The 18,536-nt window shown below is 43.0% G+C and overlaps 1 protein-coding gene across 1 annotated transcript in view; it reads left to right on the forward strand.

The window, feature by feature from the left end:
- The window catches only part of DSCAM (DS cell adhesion molecule), a 607,252-nt gene that overhangs the window by 474,225 nt on the left and 114,491 nt on the right, over window positions 1-18,536 (forward strand). Inside the window, exons 14-16 of the mRNA XM_074969783.1 lie at window positions 22-150; window positions 9,012-9,179; window positions 17,092-17,162. Coding sequence (XP_074825884.1) covers window positions 22-150; window positions 9,012-9,179; window positions 17,092-17,162 — 368 coding nt within the window. The remainder of the gene's footprint in view (window positions 1-21; window positions 151-9,011; window positions 9,180-17,091; window positions 17,163-18,536) is intronic.

An 18,536-nucleotide genomic window follows, 5' to 3' on the forward strand; every position in this document is an offset into this window, starting at 1 on the left:
AGAGTCTGTCTGTTAACTCAGAGCCACCAGATCCTCCTGAAATAGAAATCCGAGAGGTGAGAGCACGCAGCATTGCCCTCAGATGGACCATGGGATTTGATGGAAATAGCCCAATCACAGGCTACGATATTGAATGCAAGAACAAGTCTGGTAAGAGATAGTCTTCATTTGCAAATGATCCATTTCTTATAACTTGTTTTTATTCCTTCATTATTTTGTTTTTACTGTAAACAGTTAATCATAAATCAAAACATCTTGATGGAAATTCTTCCTCAACAGTCTGTTTATTTCTCTACAGTGAGCTTTGTCTTTTGCCATTTCACTGTTTTTGATTTCTTGTATTATGACCATTTTGTTTATTTTTGGATGGTTGCTCTTCCCTTTTTTTAAATTGGGATATCCACAAACAACTGCATCAGATTTCCTGATGCAGCCTTAGCCATTCCAGCTTGTGACTTCCAAAATGGATGCTGAATGGTACTAGGCCACTATTATTATCTTTACCTCCTTCTTCACACCCCCCAGCCCCCACCCCGCTGCCCATTTTTCCCAGTGGGGTAATTTCCCTGAACAGTGACCTTTTATCTGGAGTGCTGAGCTACAGAAATTCTCTTCTGTTGTATGCAGGGTTGTGTGACGTTTCACCTTAACAGCAGGGTTAAGAGCCAAACTGCAGTCTTGGGAACGTACTAGGATAGACAAAGCAAGCTGTATAGTAGCTTGCTGAGCCACCAAGCTGAGTTTGCAGTAACCTCTGAAATGCTGCAAGGGACAGGCTAGTGGCACATATCTGCAGTACAACGTAAGCAGATATATTTCTGCTAGGTCAGCATTCAGCCATATCAACATGCAGCTCATAAGTAAAGCTGACCCATCCGTCAGTATCACTACAGGTGTGCTAATTCATATTCTTAAAGGGAAAATACAGAGACACAGTGACATTTTAAACTGGTAAATATATGAACTTTTGGATTAAATATCATAGCTCTGCCTCTGGGCTGAACTTCATTTGCTCTGTAACGTAAAAGCTGCATGTTGGCTTGAGTTTCAACTGTGTTTAGACAGTTGGCAGAAAGAGTTACCGGTAAGGTCGTGACATCACTTTCATTTATGCTTTCTCACATGTAATATGTTGTTGCTGCCTGTTATGCTACTGTGGTTAATTTAGTGTTACAAACATGTAGGTGAAAGATGTGAGTCCATCTGTTTCACAAACATTTTATAAGCAACTTTGTAAGACATTACACACTCACAAATAAAGTCTTTCAAATTGTCCGGGGGGAAAGAAGGAAAATACCCTGTATAGGAATAGAAAATGCAAAAAAGATAAAGGATTATGGAGCAAAGCTGAAAGGGTCATTGAAGAATGATGAGAACTGGAAGAACTGGGAGAAAATAAACATAACTCCTGGTTCAGGAAATCATCCCTAATCAGGAAAGAATTTAAACACAGGTTTGTCTTTAAGCACATGTTCAAGTTCCATTGAAGTCCATACAAGTTAAGGTTATGTTTAAAATTTAAGACTATGTTTAAATACTCTCGTATATCATGGCCCAAGAAAGGACTAGGAAGAAAGCAGAAAATTATGGATGAATAAGGTTCACCTTATTGATAAGTAAGCTTTAAAAAATATTAAACAGGGACATTGAATTTGTTTGTTTGTTTTGTGCTGCTTCTCATCTTGGTGTTTATTGTACTCTGTCTACGGAAATTATCTGTGGACATAGTCTAATACAGGCATGGGCAACCTTTGGCAAGCGGCCCACCAGGGTAAGCCCCCTGGTGGGCCGGGCCGGTTTGTTTACCTGCCATGTCCGTAGGTTCGGCCAATCGCAGCTCCCACTGGCCGCAGTTTGCCGCTTCAAGTCAATGGGGACTGCGGGAAGCGGCGCAGGCCAAGGGATGTGCTGGCCATCGCTTCCCGCAGCCCCCATTGGCCTGGAGCGGCAAACTGTGGCCAGTGGGAGCTGCGATCAACCGAACCTGCGGACGCGGCTTACCTTGGTGGGCCGCTTGCCAAAGGTTGCCGATTCCTGGTCTAATAACTGATACATTTTGAATATATATGGTTACCGGTGCAAACATATTGGTGATGAAATTAATAATGAGAAAGTATTTGTATAACGTTATACTTTTAACTCTTTGAAACTGATAACTAATTATACAAATTATATTCCACTCTATGTCTTTAATATTTTGCATTTGATTGGTCTGTATTGTATTTTTCCTGTGCTTGGGGTTGTCACTGTCCTGGTTTTCCCTGGATTGTTTCTTTTTTTGAGGTGGCTGTCCCAGGAAGTCTGTAAGGGTGCTCAGTACACACTGCCAGCTGTTCAGTTTTATGACTTCAGGATCATCCTGGACATCCAAGTTTGAGTAGCACAGAGGTAGCAATCCTACCTGTGCATGATCTTAGATATGCAAAAATAGCATAATATTAATATTACTATTGCTAGGTTAGGAAGTGGGAGTTAGGAGGATTCTGTTCCACAAAATAGAAGCAAATGTCATACTTGGTTGTATAAACTGCTCATAAGTCACGTTTTTTTGTTTGTTTTTTAAGGAGAAATTAGATTATTTAAAAATTGAAATTATACCAGTGAGTATAGTTCCCTAAAGATTATGGGCCAGATTCTCAGTCTAGCATCCCTGGAAGCACAGCCCAGGATGTGCAGCTTAGCGGGTGATATGACTTTAAGTTATGTGTGCACTTCCATGTTTCTGGTTCTGGCTTTCCCTATCCACTTGTAATCCACTCCACCAACCCAGAAGAAGTGGAATTTAGAATGCCATCCCTCCCTGATGCACCCTCCTCCAATTCTGAGCCTACCTCTACACTGCTCAGGGAATCCCCTGCATCAGGATGCTTCCTGCCTGGAGCCATCCAATTGCTTTCCTGCCTGGAGCCATCCAACTGTGCCCAGTTTTTGGCCATAAGTCTACAGAAAAATCATCAAGAAGATAGAAAGGCAACAAAAAATACGAAAGCAGTGGTAAAGTTAACTTATGCAGAATGGCTGGGGAAAGCAATGCTGAAGAAAAAGAGAGTCAAGAGTGGTTATTGCTGAATTTTTTCAGTTGTTAAGAGAGACAGTGATCTTAGGAAGATAAGATCCTTGAACTAATATTAAACCCAGTGCTTGGTGTACACATACGAAAGAAGGAAATAACAGGCTGGAAGATAATTTAGGCAAAACATTCACACAGCAGATGATAAGCATCTGTAATACCCAGCAAGAATAAAAGTGAAAATAACCAGCATAGTTATGTTTAAAGAGAATTAGATACTTAAGAAATAACATTGCAGGTTACTGCTGGATATGCCAACTGACTACTTCGGTACCTGGGTCCGAGTGATTGTGTAGCGGTCAGAGTGGTGACTAGAAACCAGAAGGGGTGATTCTTTTCCCACCTATTCTGGAACTTCTGCTTCAAGTGAGAATTCATGGAAAGACCTCAGGACACTACTCTCCAAGCTATGGCTTTATGGCCATACACATTACACCCAACATGAACATGTGTACAATTGTTTTTTCTGATTATATTATACTTGAGTGTCTTATTTGCAAGTCTTAAAATGTGTGTCAGCCTAGAAATATCAGTTAATGAACAAAGCTCTACCTACAGTGAGTCTTAGGTGAATATTTAAAAAATTAATGGACAAGTTACTGGGGGGAAAAAGGCTAAAGTCATAAGTACAGTAGTTCCAGCAAACCCCCAATCCAACCAGCAAGTCTCTCACAACCGTTCCTAAACAGTGACCCAATGTCATCCCCCTTTCTCTTTCTCTGATACCAAACCCAACATAAGACCCTCCAGTGAGGGCTTCATTCCATCTCTTGAGTAAACCCACTTGTAAATGTTCTCGGAAAGCAACCAGATTTACTGCCACTTCCAGAATGACAGAAATGGCCACAAACCTTTGACAAGCATCCTGAGCTCATCTTCCATCACCCAAACCTACCCACTGCCCAAGTAAGAAGCATTTGTAGCTCTGAAGCTCCTGCAATTTTAAAAGAGTACTGATAAGTAGTTAAACATGGGAAATCACAGAAGATAAGAAAATTCCGTTTGCATGACTTCCATGAGAATATGACTCAAATTCATTTTACATGAATGAATGAACTGTAGCAAAGGCAGGGGAGGATATGAGGGGCCCATTCAGGAGCAGCATGGGAAGGAAGCATTCTGCAGATTAAAATGGCATGCAGTGTTTAGTAATCTATTTTTTAAATTATTGCCCAATCACACTGCATTACATTGTCATTATTCCTTTTCACTCTCACCGTGATGTTTTTACTGTAGACTTGATCCTGTACAATGCAGGTGCTCAGTGTTGTGGTATAAGGTAAAGTGTGATGAGCAAGTCTGGGGAGCACAGGGCAACCTAGGACCGTATAAAGGCAATCTCTGGTTTGGGCGCATCATGATATGGGGCCTCCCATGGCCCCACCCATGCACCATGGCCCTTTCCCCGTTTGAAATGGCAGTGGGCCCCTCTCCTGTCACAGAAAGGCAGAGCAACATAAGAATGGCTGTACTGGGTCAGACCAATGGTCCATCTAGCCCAGTATCTTGGTTTCTGTCAGTGGCAGGTGCCAGATGCTTCTGAGGAAATGAACAGAACAGGACAAATATTGGGTGATCCACCCCATGTCATCCAGTCCCAACTTCTGGCAGTCAAAGGTTTAGGGCATCCCTGACCATCATGGCTATTAAGCACTGATGGGCCTATCCTCCATGAACTGGTCTAATTCTTTTTTAAACACAGCTATACTTTTGGCCTTTGCAACATCCCCTGGCAATGAGTTCCACAGGTTGACTGTATTTTGTGTGAAGAAATACTTCCTTATATTTGTGTTAAACCCATTGCCTATTAATTTCATTGAGTGACCCCCAATGGTTCTTGTGTTATGTGAAAGGGTAAATAACACTTCCCTATTCACTTTCTCCACAACATCCATGATTTTATAGACATCATGAGGCTCCCATCTCTCCACCAGAAATGGCAGCAGGGCCCACACCATCTCTTCAGGGATGGCAGAAAGGGGGGTTTCCCATACTTATTCCCACAACTGGGGTGTCACTGTTGGATCGGTGGGACTCTTATCCTCCTTCCACACACATAGTCCTCGAGAACAAAGAGTGGCGAGGAGTTGCAGGGCTCTCCAGAGGAGTTGGTCTTGGAATTAACACCTCATTGAGATGAATGGGTAATTCATCCCTCTCTGAGCTGTTGTCTCAGTTTCCCTTCAGACTTAGGCAGACATTTTTGCGTCCTTTATATGTCACATTTTCAAGCTTTTCTTTACAACCAGGTGGGCCAGAAACTTTTTTTAAAATAAAAGTTGAGATTTTGATAGAATCACATGGCTTCAGGAACTAAGATTCCAGGCTTGGGCTGATAGTGCCTATCTGTGTCTTAACCCATCTATGGCCCAGGAATCTGACTGCAGTGAAATTACTGCTGTCTGGTCACCAAATTACTCCAGCCTTCTAACAGGAGAAGGAACAAGGGGTAGGAGACACGATGTAACCAGATGTCTCATCATGCGTGAGCTTATGTCTTCTCAAACATGTCCATTCTTTTCTATACCCTGCCTATTTTTGATGCTGCATCCTTGAAAGTTAGGGAGCAAGGTGCACAAAGGGAGGATTATTCCTAGTGCTTAGCCTTCCTCATGCCCATACATAGACTCAGCTCATACTTGCATTTAAGCACAACAACAGCTCGGCATTCATTCCTTCATGCCGTGCATGGATTTGCAGAATCAAGGTCTTTATCTGCAGCCTGACAAGAATAGCTTCAAGAAATTATACAGCTTTTAGCAAAGCGTGCCACAAATGTGTGCAGTTTTAAATAGTATCACTAGATGGCATCTCACACGCAAAAATAGAAATAGACAACGTTGGCTAAAATATTATATATACAATCAGAAGTAAAGTACAATATAAAACATATTTAGCCTCGCTAGATTCTATAAATGGACCTTTGTGGGTCAATCATTATCTTAGGAATTCGTGAAAAATACAACACAGAGCTATGGATTTTCATAAACACTTTCTGTCTAGGTGCATTTTATATAGCTCTGAGAATTGCCTGATTTTTTTTTTAAATCTCTTTTTGAGGGGGAAAAATTAACTGAAATTTTATGCTTTCTTTTTGCTTCATTTCTGTATGGGTCTTACCTGTTCTGTATATTGTTTCTAAGTTAAAACCCTATTAAATACATCGATTTTAAAATGCTTTGGTATGGTATCAGGAAAACAAAAGGAGCCATAAATCAATCACAGTTACCCCACTGGATGATTATTTTACTGCCTACACAGGAACACTCATTTTATTTCTATCATTTAGCAGCAGAATTTAAATCAACATTTATTTTTTGTTGCATCAGCTGGCAACAACAGTGGAGAGAAATTAAACAATTTCTTTCTTGTCTATGTGTCTCAAGCTGTTCTTATTTTTCCCCTAAAAAATTTATATCAAAATATACTCTAAAATCCATGTATTACCTACACTCTATCAATCTGGAACAAAATATATCTAGAAGTCTTGAAGATTATGGTTTTCCATCTCCTCCCTTATCTTGGTATGTCATTATTTAATCTACAAAGAACGCAGGGGAGGTTTCAGGCTGGATTCTCTGATTTGAGTAACTTAATAGTTAAAAAAAAACCCACTAACACAGAAGGAAATCTTTTTAAAAATCATAATCAATTTTGTAAAATATTCAAACAAAAATTATCCTCTACCACAAAGGAAGTTTACTTAATCTTCCATACAAACTGGATCTTTTTAGTCCAGAACCGTTGACATAACAAACTGGGACAGAGACTGTCTTTCTCTATGTTTCTACAGTGCTAAGCACAATGGGGCACATACCTTTGTTGAAGTCCCTATGCACTGTTCTAACAACAACAACCATTGCTAAATATTACAGGCCAGATTCTCTGCTGCCCTGAGATTCTGCGGAGTGCATCTGAGTTGTGGGATCATCAGGGAGCAGTTGCAGCTCCCTGATTCTTTGCCCAGCCCCAGAGCAGATTAGTATAGCCCAATGGCTGCTCTTAAATGTATCAGCTGGCAATAGTCCCTGAAGGACCATCTGACAGCGAAAGAGAGCCAGAATACAGTGCATTCCAGCTATGCTTCCTTCTTGCCCTCCAGTGATAATGGCTGCAGGGAAGGTAGCATAGGAATATGTTTTGCCAGCTGTACACCGAATAGAGAGTCTCCCATTTCTGGAGGCTTTTATGAACTTTAAACATTTTGAGGTTTGTTCTTCACTGAATGATTCCCCATTTCGTATAGTATGGTGGCTTAATTCTTTCTTCTGAAGTATTTGGTATTGACCAGTCTCATATACAGAATACTGGACTAAATGAACAATTGGTTTATTCTGGTATGCCAATCCCCAACTTGCAGCGTTCTGAAGGGTGATGGCTACTGTCATTAATTCAAATGTTAATAGTTTGCCAAGACACATCAGGACAGTTTCAGTTTTTAGTACCATTTAAAAATGTCCATAAAGTGTACAAAGAGTATTCCAAGCAAATGTTATTGAGGCTATGTGCAGAGAAGGCCTTTAGGCATTCTGGGAGCACCACTGCAAAGGCAGCAGTGATGAGCAGTAAATGAATTCAGATGCTGTTGATTAACACTGCATCAATTGATACCTACATGTTTAGGAGTTTTTAAATTAACATCAGTTGATAGCTAAATGTTTGGGCATTTTTAAATACAAACAGACAGAGGAAGAATGAAATTGTTCTGCGACTGACAAAACTGTTTAGTATGTAAACAATTTGCCCATCTCTAAGGGATGTCACAGAGACAGAGAGAATTACACACTGCCTCAAAAACTGGACATAGTATATTGTTTCTTGCTATGCTTTCCTATTTTTAACTGAGACTTTTCTGTCTGGTGAGCTTTTCACGATGCTGCCTGCAGTGACCCTTGCTATACACCACCACTGTATAGCTCCCAGCTAAATCCCATAGGATACTGCAGAGGTTAAAGGAGAAATATGCAATACAGTGAGAAAGAAATGACAGATGACAACACATAAGAGATGTCAAGATGATTTAAAACAGATCAGTCCCGTTGTTTTATTTGGACTGATTTAATGTTACGTTGAGGCCGAGTGGTTACTACTTGCAACCAAATTCTGTCCTTTCTAATACCATGTGTCAAGCAAGTTTAGTGAATAATTTATGCGAAATGTGGATAACCCCAGATTTCCTTAGATATTGATTTAATCTGGATAAAATTCCTCCTTTTACAAGCACATACAAACAACTCATGGGATTAATGACTCCACCAATGTTAAATCTCATTGAATTTGGATCTGCATCATTAACCTGAAAACATCTCAATGGCTTAGTACTCAATACTGAAAGGTGTCAAATAGTCTGGCCCCAATCCCAATTAAACTCATGCTTTATTATCTACATAGTTCATCAAATAAGCTTGCAGGAACAAGCCCTTAAGAATTTAAAATATAAAACATTTTTATCTTTCTAAATGATCCTTTGCATCTCTAAGAATCCTTCTGTCTCCCTTTTCATTCCTGTCAAATGACTTCCTTTCAAGGCTCTTTGTCACACTAACCAACCTTCCCTATGAGGAGCACTGAATGGAATTCCTTTAGGACAGCGGATCTCATCTTTTTCCCATGTCACAAAAAACAAACAAACAAAAAACCCTGGGGGAACCCTTCTCGCTCTCATTTCACTATAAAAAAGAGGGTTATAGCAAGCCCTCTGAACCTGTTCATGCACCCCATGTTGAGAACTCTTTCTTTAAGAGCTTTGATCAGTGAGAAGGCGTACTGAAGAGAAACACGATATGCCATTTAGGTTGTATTAGCAAAATTTTCCCAGTGCTGATGCTGAAATTAGGAGATCTTCTCTTATAAGGTTGAGTTAGTTAAATATTTGAAATAATAAAATGAATGTGAAATTATCTTTAGTTTTTTCTCTTCCCCCCCCCCATTTATTAAATAGACTCCTGGGATTCTGTTCAGCGAACCAAAGACGTCTCTCCTCAGCTGAACCAGGCCACTATCATTGACCTCCACCCTTCCTCCACCTACAACATCCGCATGTATGCCAAAAACCGCATTGGCAAGAGCGAAGCAAGCAATGAGCTCACTGTCACTACGGATGAAGCAGGTATGCTCTGGCTTTGTAGTGTCTAAATCAGGGGTTCTCAACCTTTTTCTCTCTGCGGCCCCGCTTGACATGCTATAAAAACTCCAGGGCCCAGCGGGGGCAATGGGGGACTCAGGGCTCTGGGCTGGTGCAGGGGGCAGGGGAGAGGAGGCCTTGGGCATAAACGTAGTTTGAATTTTATTTGGAAGTGGGCAAGGGCCGGCGGGGCTTGGGCCAACTCCACACAACGTGGTCCAGGGAGAGAGTGCCACCTCCACTCCCTGGCTCACCTCAGCAGGCCATCCAGGGGGGATGCAACCAAAAAATATAACTCAAAGCGGGGACTCAATTCAAGACATTTGAAAACCACTCAGGGTGCAGGGAGAGGGGTAACTAGGGCTGCCCCCAGGACAGCCTCACTCTGGGTAAGGCACTGCAGTTTGGGGGAGCAACACCCTTGTGCCTCCCCAACTCTGCCCTTGAGCTCAGGGCTTCTGCCTGCACGGAGGGCTTCATCCCTGCACTGCTCCCAACTTCATCCCCAGGGGGGCAGCACCAGGGCTCCTGGCTTCAGCCCCACACTGCTGCTAGCTTCAGATGGGGGCAGGAGTGCCGGGGCTCCACCACCGCTCCCAGCTTCAGTGAGGGGGAGGGGTGGTGCCAGGTCTCCCGTCTTCAGCCCTGCGCCGCTCCCAGCTTCAGACCCTGGGGTCACTGGGGCTCCCAGATTCTGCCCCACGCCGCTGCTGGCTTCAGCCCTGGGGGTGGCACCAGGACTCCCGGCTTCAGCCCTACACCGCTCCCAGCTTTAGACCAGGAGGATGCTGGGGCTCCTGGCTTCAGCCCTGCACCGCTCCTGGCTTCAGACCCGGGGGAAGCGGGGCTCCCAGCTTCTGCCCCACGCTGCTGCCAGCTTCAGCTCTGCGCTGCACAGCTGCCGGCTTTTGTGGGGGTTGTGCCAGGGCTCAGTGCACTGGGTTACAGCCGGGGGACCCTGCGGCCCCCCTGAAAGGTCTTGTGGACCCCTAGGGGGTTGCAGCCCCCCGTTTGAGAACTGCTGGCCTAAATCTTACCGGAGATCAAATTTTCTTCCTTACTAGGAATTTCTGTTTGAAATGCCAGCTATGCTATTACAACTATTTCTCAGAGGATGCTAAAATATTCCAAGAAAGCACAATTTCAGAAACATCATTGTGCAGGCCTCTCATTAAAACTGTTCAGTGGCATCTAGTGGTCAGAGAAGACATTATGCCCCAAATTTTCAACCCTGGGGACTTGAAGCTATGCATTTAAATCCCTATTTAAGCACCCAAATATGGATTTAGGTGCCTAATGATCTACACGAATAATGTCATTATTGAGCTATTCTCCACCCATTTAATGTGCTGACTGCAATTAAAGTTAGTTTGCTGTAATTAATTATATTGTTTCCTTGAATTTAATTTTCATGCAGTCCTCCACTGCAGAGGGCATTGGCCATTGCAGCACTTCCTCTCCAGCCAGGAGGGCAAGTGACTGACTTTTCACAGAGCAGTCATACCAGCGCCACTGTCTCTCTGTTCTGGCAAGAGGAGTCCGCCAACACCTTCCCCTTAATGCCCGGGATAGCCCCTTTTGAGACTGTAATTGCAGTATGCAGTGGCTTCTTTGCATTCAAATCTCTATGTGTCTGACTTGCTGAAGTGAAAGAACTTATCCTTTATTGCTTTCCTTTGCTCTGACACCTCCCTCTTTCCAAAGTCAATGCCATATCATTTTGTACCTGGAATTATACTTCATAATGTTGAATGTCTGCAAATATCTCCCCTCAAAGATACACACTGCAATTAAATGAATAGAAATCACAGCTGGGATTCCTAAAGGAGCCTAAGGAAGTTCAACATACAAACACCACTGAAATTCCTATATCCCTTAGGTTCCTTTGAAAACTCCAGGCCATATAAGTATCTGCCATTTCTTGTTTGAAAAGCATACCTGCACCATACATATTTTTTTCTGTGCTAACATGCTAATACCTCCGTGCTTGTTTGTTTGTTTTTTTCCCCCTAAAAGATATATGCTTGGAGTTGTTTTCGGGAAGCCCTATGGCCTTGTGTTTTACAGGAGGTCAGCCTATGATCACCATGGTCCCTTCTGGCCTTGGAATCTATGAATCTATGTACAGTTGAGAGGAAAAATAATAATGTAAGTGGTTGGGGGCAGATTGTGGCAGATAAAGTCCCACCACATTCTAAAGCTACATGATAATCTAGGTTCTAGACACTCAGTGGCATGGTTTTCAGCCCACACATGAGAATTTGGCTGTGCAAATCTTATTAATATTAATAGAAGACTAAATCACTGCAGTGAAAATTTACCCCTTGCTGGAATCATCCTTGCCTGCAGTGAGATCAGATTCTCAGTTCTCAAGTATTTGTGACAAAGAATAAGAGCACAAGGGCTTACTGTGCAAACCGAAGCAAACAGGAGACAACATGAGCTCCATTCATTTTTTCCCCCTGATGCTGTTTTTTCAGCATATATATTCTGCCCACAAATAATGTCTGTGTTAGAAAAGGAAGAGAACTCTGCATTATTGGTTTTAATTTTATATGATTCTTCAGTGGTGGGGCAGATGGCAGATTTCTTTACTATATATCAAGGAAAGGATGAGTAATTTGTTTGCTTTTAAACTACATGCTGAATACAGAAATGTTTTTCCTGTTTGCAAGGTGAAATGTGAAATCTTTAGAGAAACAGGTTACCCATCCCCAGAGCCTGGAGTACCTCCACCTCCCACTCTCCCCTTTCCAAAATCTCCCAAAGAAATTGTGTCTCTCATATACTCACACAAAGTTATTAGTATGTGCTGTTAATAAACTTGGAGTGTTTCTTACTTACTGACTTTCTTTTGTCTGATAATTAACATGTCAGCATCAGCAACTGACCTCCCATTAAAGACTAGCTTCCCCATTAGCAGGCTGAAACCTGGATGTCACATTTTATCCAGTGCCTCCTGACCTAGTTTCAGGATGACTGGGCCTTTCACTGCTCTCATTAAGGAGCTGTCCAGTCCGAGTGAAAGGTCAGTTATGTGGAATCGCAGTCAAAAGTCATTGATTTATTCAGGGAGCAATCAGAGGAAGGGAAGGTCAGGTCTAGGCAAGGCAACAGCATTTGTTGTCTTGGTTTTGGTTTGATCAGTCGCACAGTATGCAGAAGTGCAGTCATTTGTCATTGTTTACTGTTTGCTGCTCTTACATCGGGAGGGTCAAATTAGCACAGGTGCTGAGCTTGAAGGAGACACCTAAGGGAAGAGATCAAAATGAAGGCTTGAGAAAAACAACATTAAAAATTTAAAAATCCAAACCCCTTCACTGCAAAGGTGCAGATTACATATCCTGCACTAGTGTGACTCCAGGCTGCCAACATTATTTATTAGAAAGTAAACCAAAAAGGATGCCTTCAGCAGGAGGAGAGTCAAACAAAATACTCTGTCCTTTCACTAATCTAGAGCTGATTTCAGGGATATTGGAGCTTTTCCCCCCTATAACCTTTAATAGCCACTGCTTTGAAAAATAGACTGGAAGAGCTCATTTCCGTCAGTGTTTGACAGGAAAGCAAAGGGCTTATTTTCTTTGTTTCTGTGTATTGTTAAAGTTTAGCAGTGCAAGGTGAGCTATTGGGGTTCTCTTTCTGTCTTTGTCACAGACTCTGAGAAAGTGACCTTAAGATGCTCATTTATTTTCTCTGTGCCTCAATCTCCTCATGTGTACAATGGGGATAAAACATTTACCTGCCTCACAGGGATGTTATGAGGCTTAAATCTATCATGTCTGTAAATCCTTTAGAGATGCTTAGATGGAAGGCCCTAGAGAAATGTATGGCATGCTAGAGCAAGCAAGGCTGCAGGAAAGTTGGCTCCCACATGCAAATAGTTATCAAAGGCTCAGTGGATTTAGCGTATGTGTATAAGGCTATGACTACACTGCAGTTGGGAATGATCCAGGTAGACAGACTTGTGCTAGCATGGCTCAAGTTGGCATGCTAAAATAGCAGTGTGGATATTGTGGTTCTGGCAGAGACATGGGCTAGCTACTCAAGCTCAGAACCAGAGGTGTTGGATGGGCTTCAGAGCCTGAACAGCCACCCGAGCTGCAATGTCCATACTGCAATTTTAAGCCCGCTAGCTTGAGCCCCACTGGCGTGAGTCTGTCTACCTGGGCTGGGAGATTCGCTCCCAGCTGCAGGGCAGACGTACTGCAATTAAAATATGCAGCTGGCCTCTGTGGGGCTGCTTAATTGTGGTGTAGACATCGCAGGCTTGGGCTGCAGCCTGAGCCCCGGGACCATCCCACCTCACATGGTCCTGGAGCCTAGGCTTCAGCCTAAGTCCGGATGTCTACACTGCAATGAAACAGCCCCATTGCCTGAGCCCTGCAAGCCCAAGTCAGCTGGCACAGCCAGCCAAGGGTTTTTAATTGCACTGTAGACATACCTTAAGGCAGTGGTGGGCAACCTGCGGCCCACAGGCCACACGCGACCTGTCAGGGTAATCCACTGGTGGGCTACGAGACAGTCTGTTTACATTGACTGTCCTCAGGCGTGGCTGCCCACAGCTCCCAGTGGCCGCGGTTCACTGTTTCTGGCCAATGGGAGCTGCGGGAAGTGGTGGCCAGCACATCCCTGCGGCCCGCACCGCTTCCCACAGCTCCCATTGGCCGGGAGCGGTGAACCGCAGCCACTGGGAGCTGCGGGTGGCCTTACCTGCAGACAGTCAATGTAAGCAAACTGTCTCGCAGCCCGCCAGCGAATTACCCTGATGGGCCGTGTGCAGCCCACAGGCCACAGGTTGTCCACCCCTGCTCTAAGAGGTTAACATAATCTTGCACATTTTGGATGGAGTTTTTGCGAAAAATCACCTATGGGTCCCAAATAAATTCCTGGAAACCATACTGGAAATTCACCTCATTGCCTTCAGGGTAGTAGTTAGATTTCTAGAAACTCTTCATAATCATGTAAGTTGTGGTGAAAGTGTACAGTGAAATTGGCAGACACTAATTGCACTCCACTGCAACCTCTGTCATAGAATCATAGAATATCAGAGTTGGAAGGGACCTCAGGAGGTCATTTAGTCCAACCCCCTGCTCAAAGCAGGACCAGTCCCCAGTGTTTGCCCCAGATCCCTAAATGGCCCCCTCAAGGACTGAACTCACAACCCTAGGGTTTAGCAGGCCAATGCTCAAACCACTGAGCTATCCCTCCCCCCGCCCCCCCAGCCTTCATACCACACACTTTGTCACAGTACACTCCCGTCTCTCCTCTCTATGCCCTCTGTCACCATCCTCTCCCCTATCCCAATGCCCTGACACACACACTCTGCTATACCCTCTATCACACCTTGCTCCTTCCCACCATATCCTCTGTCATGGCTTCTCCATCACAAACTCACCCACAGTCTGCCTCCACCATTCACCTTCCTCCACTCTCTCTGTCATAGTCCCCTCACCTCTAACTCGACTATACCATCTGCTGCATCCCACAGTCCATACCTCCATCTTTCATGACCATTAGCATCATAGAACTATAGGCTGAGAAGGGACCACAAGGGTCATCTAATCTAACCCCCTGCCAAGACACAGGACCCTTCTCCCTCTACTTGCCCTCACACCTATCTCACCCCCCACCCCCACCCCAACCTCAAGTTCCCCACTCACTCAATATACAACCATTCACTCTGTCATGGACTCATCACATTCTTTATCACAACCCATTCAACTGCAACTATCTCCTTCACAGTCTCCCAGGCAAGGTCCTGAGTCTGCTCTCACTTACACTGATGTAAATCAGGAGTACTAGTATGAAACCAATGGGAGATCAGAACGGGGTCCATGATGTGTTATCCCAAGCATAGCAAAGCAATCCAGAATCTTTACAAAAATAAGCACAATCGCGAATGTTTGCTGCAGTGTTTCTCTCTGATTTCTTTCCTACCTGCATGAGCTTCCTGTGGTGAGTCTGAATTCTTCAGACCAAATGAGCAAAGGTTTAGCCTATATAAATATGTCACAGTAATAACCTCTACGTCAGAGACAGAGAATATGTTTCTGCACATGGAGGAATGAAATAAACTGTGGGCATAAAGGGGATTTATGGTTGCCATTTTGTGACACCAGTGAAAAGCCAGGATTTTATCAGCTCATTTTATGGGCAAAATGTTTTGTACATATCTACTACAGAATAATATATCTGGAGTGATGACATTTGTGTCTGTAAACTGGTGGTCAGAGTCTAGAGTTGACTTAAAGAACTAGCAGAGACCCCATTCTTCCTGTTGTACTCACTCTGTTTTCATCACTGGGTGTTACTGCATAGGAAACTTAGGATACATCTACACTGCAACTAAAACCTGCAGCTGTCCCATGCCAGCTGACTTAGACTCATGGGGCTCAGGCTTAGGGACTGTTTAATTGCTGTGTAAGCATTCAGGCTCAGTCTGGAGCCTGGGCTCTAGCATTCTGCATGGTGGGAGGGTCCTAGAGCTCAGGCTCCAGCCCAACCCAAACATCTACATCACAGTTAAACAGTCCCTTAGCCTTAGCCCCACGAGCCTGAGTTAGTTGGCATGGTCCAGCCACAAGTGTCTGATTGCAGGGTGGACATGCCCTCAAACTAAGGACCCACATGAGCTATAGGCAATGGTTCCACTTCACCATGCGTGAAATTCACCCCTCTGCGCAGGGCCAACAAAATCCCACAAAATAGGACTTGTACATGACTTCAATGGAGCATAAGCCATGTGTTAGGTCTCTGTATAGGCGTGAATTTCACCCGTGTAAGCCAAATGGCCTTCTTTTACTTTAGCTGTCATTTGCTGCTGTTTACCGCTCAGTCTGCTTTCATTGCAACGTCCATTTCCTCCTGCTCTCCCTCTCACAACCTAGTCTCACCCCCTTCGCTCCCTTGCTTCCTTTGTCATATTATTAAATTTGTGATTTCATACTTTTTATTCACGCCAATTTATATATATAGAAATCTTCTGCTCAAGCTCTGAGATATCTCCGTCTCTTCCTTCACATCCTTCCATTAAAATGCCTTGTTTTTGTTAACTTTCTTTTACAAATCCCCACTGCAACACTAACTGCCTCCAATCAGCGATTGTTGCGTTGTAACTGCCTAACATAGATAGAAGTTTCTCAGGACCAGAACTTTGTCTTCCCGCTTGTTTGTGAAACACCACACATACCTTTGGCAGTATATAAATAATAAGAGAGACTCCCTCTGACTGAGCCAGCAGAAACTGTCCTGTGCTCATTTCATCAGGCAGGATATTCTTTATATGGCTTATATGGCATAACACTGATATATTTAGACACAGAAAAACTCTTTGTGCATTTTTTACTTCATAAAATAATAATTTTGTACTGAACATTCTCAGTCTTTAGTTAACAGAATGAGTTTAATCAGAAGCTACATGTTGAAATGATCAAAGCTGGCTGAAGAGTTGCTGTGTTCCCTAATTTTGAGTGGGTGCTGCTGTCTTTTCAGTGCCGGCGCATTCACAGCAGCTTAAAGCACATTCAGTACATCAGTAGAGAAGACTTCAAAAGGAAAGAAAAGCATCTTGAGCATGTCACTAAACAAGGCTTTTGCAGGAAAGTCACCTGCGACTCATTCCTGTTTTATTTGCAAATTTGCTAAATCTTGAAGTACACGACATTTCATTGTCACAAATACCACACAACCAGCTAGTGGAGATGCCTTAGCCTTATGGTTTTGTTTGAGTAAAGCGATACCTTCAATGCTTCATATGCTGTTAAATGGTTTCATACCAACCCAAAGCCTCCGTTCTATGCCACAGTGTTGGCATCAACACTGTATATTTTGTTTATTTCTGCCACCTTATAAGAACCTGCCTTATGATGGATGTGTCTCTCTCTTTCTCTCTCACCAGCTCCTGATGGCCCACCTCAGGAAGTTCAGCTTGAGCCTGTATCTTCACAAAGCATTCGGGTCACTTGGAAAGTAAGTCACCATAGCAGGAAACACAGACTCTAGCAGTATTTATGCCTGTTCAGAGAGCTGTTGTTAGGGTGAATATTATAATAACTGTGGATCAGAAGTATTTTATTTTGAATAAAATTCACATGTCATTTTGCCAACCGATCTTACATGCTTTGCCAATCAGACTGTCCTTTTATTCCAGGAAAGAACATTCCAGAGGAAAATCATTTCTGCAGGCCTGTGTTTCTATTGAGCAGAGTTACATTTGCTATTTGTGCTCTAAGTGTCCTTATTCTGAGTTTGCAAGCAAGCATGGCCTTGTGCTGACAAAATTAGTGCTCACTGAGGACTAATATGATTATAGGGCATAATCCCCAAAAGTCTTTGGAGTCAAAGGGAGTCTTTCCATTGATTTTGGCCCAGCACCTTTCCAAAGGAATGCCTGCACAGATAGATGCAAGGAGACCCTTTTTGGTGCTATGTCTCAATTTGATCAAAAGTAGAGTCCATGAGTTCATACATGGTTTAGTCAAAATTATCTATTTTTCCAATGCAATTTTAAAAAATCTCCATTATAATTGCTGTACTCTAATGCTTGTGACTTGGTTTGTTTTTATTCAGTATCCTGATAACTGAAAAGTTTTACATATGTTGTTTGACAGTGAAACCAGTAGGTTTATAAATACGTTAAACCAAACTGTACATCCTGATGGATAGAATAAAGATGTGTAGTCACTATGTATAATCTTAAGAAGAGTGGCAATTTCCATACCATATTCAGAAATATGTAGGGTAAACTGTTACAATAAGGTTACAGCATAATGGCCATTAACTTGGAGTCATCGTGGATAGTTCTCTGAAGACATCCACGCAGTGTGCAGCGGCAGTCAAAAAAGCAAACGGGATGTTAGGAATCATTAAAAAAGGGATAGAGAATAAGATGGAGAATATCTTATTGCCCTTACATAAATCCATGGTACGCCCACATCTTGAATACTGCGTACAGATGTGGTCACCTCATCTCAGAAAAGATATACTGGCATTAGAAAAGGTTCAGAGAAGGGCAACTAAAATGATTAGGGGTTTGGAACGGGTCCCATATGAGGAGAGATTAAAGAGGCTAGGACTTTTCAGCTTGGAAAAGAGGAGACTAAGGGGGGATATGATAGAGGTATATAAAATCATGAGTGGTGTGGAGAAAGTGAATAAAGAAAAGTTATTTACTTGTTCCCATAATATAAGAACTAGGGGCCACCAAATGAAATTAATGGGTAGCAGGTTTAAAACAAATAAAGAAAGTTCTTCTTCACTCAGCGCACAGTCAACCTGTGGAACTCCTTGCCTGAGGAGTTTGTGAAGGCTAGGACTATAACTGGGTTTAAAAGAGAAATGGAT

The sequence above is a fragment of the Natator depressus genome, chromosome 1 (genome assembly GCF_965152275.1).
Source record: "Natator depressus isolate rNatDep1 chromosome 1, rNatDep2.hap1, whole genome shotgun sequence".
NCBI classification, from domain to species: Eukaryota; Metazoa; Chordata; order Testudines; family Cheloniidae; genus Natator; species Natator depressus.